General features: G+C 46.3%; 1 protein-coding gene across 1 annotated transcript; it reads right to left on the bottom strand.

The window, feature by feature from the left end:
• Nucleotides 1-2,200: 2,200 nt before the first annotated feature.
• Nucleotides 2,201-4,094, bottom strand: LOC128100415 (sperm motility kinase X-like). The gene is given in 2 exon segments (XM_052722552.1): nt 2,201-3,436; nt 3,438-4,094. Coding segments are annotated over 2 exon segments (1,893 nt in total).
• Between the last annotated feature and the right edge of the window lie 362 nt (nt 4,095-4,456).

Below are 4,456 nucleotides of genomic sequence, written 5' to 3'. Positions count from 1 at the left end.
ATCTCCTGCTCTAAGCACCATCCAGTTGAAAATGTCCCTTGCTGAGTATAGTCCCAGGAGTCTCTTGGGTAGCCCCAGCATAGGGTCACACAGGCAGCAAAGGATTTTCCCAGCCTGCTGCCTGGAGACAAAGCCTCAGCAGCAGCAATGTCCCTACAGGATGTCAGAAAGAAAACAGCTGAAACTTTGTGTGAGATGCTGTTGAAAATAGTATCTTGAGGTTTAGTAGAGTGTGGTCTTGGGGTGTACTAAAGTGTGATTTTGGGGTGTACTACAGTGTGGGCCTAAGGAGGGGTGTGAATCTGATCCCTTAAATCCCTTTAAGTGTCTCTGAGTTATCTTAGGAGGTGGAAATATGGCAGGAGACCATGAGCCACCCAGAGGAACACCTTCACTGTCAGGCCATTGTTTTTCCATCAACAGATTCTATCAATGATCACACTTGGAACCAGCTCCATCTCTGAATCCAACTGTCAAACACTCCAGACCTCACCTTGCTTCCACACAAAGCACAGCTGGTGGGCCTTACCTTGCACAGGACCGGATGGCCTGGGGCAAAATGTGCACCATGGCATGTGTTGGCTTCACATGGCTCCTGGGAAGCAGTAGAACAGGGTGGTAAGTGATTGCATTGAGGGTAGAGTCAGGAACAAGCTGACTTAGCGGAATTTTGAGACATTTCCAGAAGGGAAATCACATGAAATATGAAATTATCTTGCTTGGAATGGGAGTCCTCTACAGTTCAAGCAAACTTCACTAGTGTGAACTGTGCATGAGGTACATTGGGAGAAGTGTGTGTGTGTGTGTGTGTGTGTGTGTGTGTGTGTGTGTGTGTGTGTGTGTGTGTGCCCCTGTCTGTCCAGATACAGAGTACAGAAGAGTGCATCCATATGACTCAGGTTGCAAAGCAACAAGCAGTTCACCAGTAATAGTCCTGGGGTGTGTTGTGAAGGTGTCTGGATCTGGTGGGGACAGGAAGCAAGCTGTCTAGTAGTTCAGGATGGTTCTAAGAGCTGCACCATAACTAATGGACTCACCTGTTGCCACACACTCTACCTTCCCAAATGAGCACAAGACGGACACTCCCTGCAAATTCGTTCCTCTGTGTCTGGCTCCAACCTGGTCAGCAATATTCATCGTGAACGCACACAAACTGGGCAGGCCCTCTGGGGTCCTCCTCTGCTTCCGGTGCTGCTGTCTCTTCTAATGGCTCACAGGTACACCTGGAATCAGGTAGCTGGACTGACGATCTCACTGTGCATGGAAGGTCCTCTGACGCCTGTTTTCCTAATGATCACAGCACTCCGTGGATCCTTGTTTAAAGGATTTCTGGTCCCACAGAGTGCTTCACTTTACTGGCACAATTGTGGCACCACCAGCCATCATGAACCTACCTACAAGGGACAGTCAGAAGGATCATGAGTCTGTCAGACCTGCCTCCCAGAATCCTTTCTCAGTCCTCAGGGTCCAGGTGATCTGACAAGGGTGTGGCATGCCCCCTCCTCCCCAGTCATCCTCTGCAGACACAGGAACACTTTGCACCTAGTTTCAGCCTGTGATATGAACACAGCTTCCCATGGTACACAGCCATTTAAACTTCCTACCTGACTCTCTCCAGCGCCCGTGTGCATCCTCAGCATGCTGCTCTTCACTCTCTGGTTTCAGCTTTCGGGGAGCACAGTGCCTCCAACAGCACTTGAAAACAGACACAAAAAAAGGGGCCTCTTAGGAGAACACGCAGGTCTTCTGCTTGGCTGTGCTGTCCTGTGCAGTGCTGGGCCTCAGTCTGATTCCTCCTGAGTGCCTGTCCCATTGCTCTCTTCACCAACCCTTCTCCTCTCCTTGCCCAGCCTCGGGGCACTATCCTCTGCTGTCTGTCTACATCTAGGTCAAGTTTCTCAGGAAGGATACTGTGGGATTTACTTTCTGGTGTGAACTCCTAAAATGAGTATGTCTATAATCTGTTTATTTAAAAGCATATCATTTAGTCCAGGAAACAGCGTAGTGAGTAAAGGCACTTGACCCCAAGCCTGGGGACCTCAATTCATTCCCTAGGACCCACATGGTATGAAGACAGAACTGATTCCAGCAAGTTAACTTCCACACACATATAGTAAATAAATAGTTTTTTTTTCCTTTAAAGAAATGAACAGGATTTTAAAAAAGGCCTGGATACAAAAGTGCATTGGAGCCTCTCCACCTACCTGTTACCTTGGCTCCCTCCATGGCCCTTTAAGCTCACAGCCAGGATTTTGTTGCAGCCTAGGCGCTCCCTCTTTTCTGTTGGTAAGCAGCAACATAAACTTCTCAGGCCTTTTATAATCCTGCTCTTTAGGCTCTTCCAAATCCGCTTTCTAAAGGGGGCTCTGGGTGCAGTCTGGCACCGGCCACTGAGGTATCCCTGGGATGTTTCTGGGGAGGATGGGCTGAGGTCTTTTTCTTGTACAATGAGATCCTCATCCTGGGCCTCCTTGCTGGAGAGTGGAGGTGATCTATCCTTTGAGGTCATGTTGTTCTTTGAACCTCCTATAGCCACAATGTGGGGCTGTTCTCTGAGATCCTCCTGAGGTGAGGTTTGTGGGAGAGATGAGGCAATATTTTCACCTGGTATGTTGACGTCTTTGTACTGAACTTCCTCCATAGAGGTGTGATGAGATAAAACATCCTGTGAGGATGCCTTGCTCTTTGATTTGTTAGGGCCAGCTTTGGACACATTCCAGGATAACTTGTTGGAATAAGTTTCCAGTGCTGAAGACACTCTGGTACATATTTCATCGGAAGTGTTAATAGTGCTCTCTAAATCCCCCCAGGTGCTGTTCATGAAAGTAGCCTCATGTACATGCTGGGGGCAGATTCTGTGAACTGGGTCTGTTTTCTTGTTAGGGCAGTTCAGGGCGGGAGGCGTACTGTACCTCCCCTTTTTATCATTCTCAGGACTCTCAGGTAGAGTGGGCAAAATGGAAGAAGTGGGAAGGATAGGGACACTAGATCCCCTCTTTATAGTCACTTTAGGTATTGTGAGAAGGCCTGTAAGGTTCAAGGTTCCAGCAGACTGCTTGGGCTGAAGACCTTTTATAATGTCTTCCCAGGGTGACTGCTGCCTAAGAATCAAGTAGGTGGCCATCACTTGATCAAACTTCTTCTCCCGTAAAGCTTCCAGTATCTCTCCTTGCTTATAACCCATGACACCCATGATGACCATCACAGTGGGGTCTGGGTAGCTGTCCTCATCGTTCTCTCTAAAGGGATTGGGAGAACCTTCATTGCCATGCTTTAGCCATTGAAAGCCCACAACGTCATCTATTCTTGGTCGTTGTCCAGGATTTACAGTTAACAACTTAGCAATAACATCCCAAAGCTCTGGCGACAGCTTGAATTCAACAGAGTACTTTCCTGCCAAGATCTTCTCCTTTAGTCCTACAAAGGTAACTCCCTTTGAAAGGGAGGCACCCTGTCGACATAAAGTAGAGTACAACCCCCAAACTCCAGATGTCGGTTGCTCGGCCATCGTAGCCTCCACCTTTAAAGAGTTCTGGGGCACAATAAGGAAGGGTCCCACAGAAATATGCTAGCTTCTGCCCCATGGTAAGCGTGGTGCCCAGCCCAAAATCACTGAGTTTTATATTTCCTTTGCCGTCCACTAAAATATTTTCAGGCTTTAGGTCCCTGTGTGCAATCCCTTTCCTGTGACAATACTGAAGGGCACATACTATCTGTTTAAATACCTTACAGGACTCCTCCTCCTGTAGGTAGCCAAACTCCACAATCCTGCCCATCAGCTCTCCGCCTGGGGCATGTTCCATAACCATGTAAGTGTTATTTGTGGTGTCGATTATGTGCAGAAGTTTAATGATATTGGGATGGTTTAGAGATTTCATTATTTCAATTTCTGATTCGATGAAGCTATTCTTTGTGCCTTTTGGAAGAACTTTTACTGCTACCCTTGTCTGGGTGAGTAGATGGCTAGCCAATTTTACTTCTCCAAATGCTCCCTGGCCAAGGGTCTTTAGGATTTTATAGTGCTCTGTCAAAGCCTCTTCGTCAAAGGAGTTGTACTGTAGGGTGTTGCCTTGAGCCATTTCCCACCTCCTCATCTTTGTTGATATAAATGCTCGTACCAACACCAACTAGTGATGCAAGATAAAAATTAATTAAAAGTGGGTCTAGGAGTAACATTTACAGCTATAAATTCCTGCACTTAAAAAAAAAGATGGATGTCCAAAATAACCTAATGATGCATGTCATGGTCATAGGACAACGAGAACAAGCCAAACCCAAGAGACATAGAAGAAATGCTCAAGTCCAGAGCAGAAATTAATGAAATGGAAACTAAAATAATACAAGGACCAATGTAACAAAGACTTGATTATTTTAAGAATAAATATAATTGATGTAATCTTAACCAAAATAACTTAACAGAAAAATTTAAGATACAAGTTAATAATATTAGAGACAA

This window comes from Peromyscus californicus, unplaced genomic scaffold, assembly GCF_007827085.1.
Source record: "Peromyscus californicus insignis strain IS unplaced genomic scaffold, ASM782708v3 Scaffold_7__1_contigs__length_154581171, whole genome shotgun sequence".
In the NCBI taxonomy this organism is placed as follows: domain Eukaryota; kingdom Metazoa; phylum Chordata; class Mammalia; order Rodentia; family Cricetidae; genus Peromyscus; species Peromyscus californicus.
This window is presented reverse-complemented; position numbering and strand designations above follow the sequence as displayed.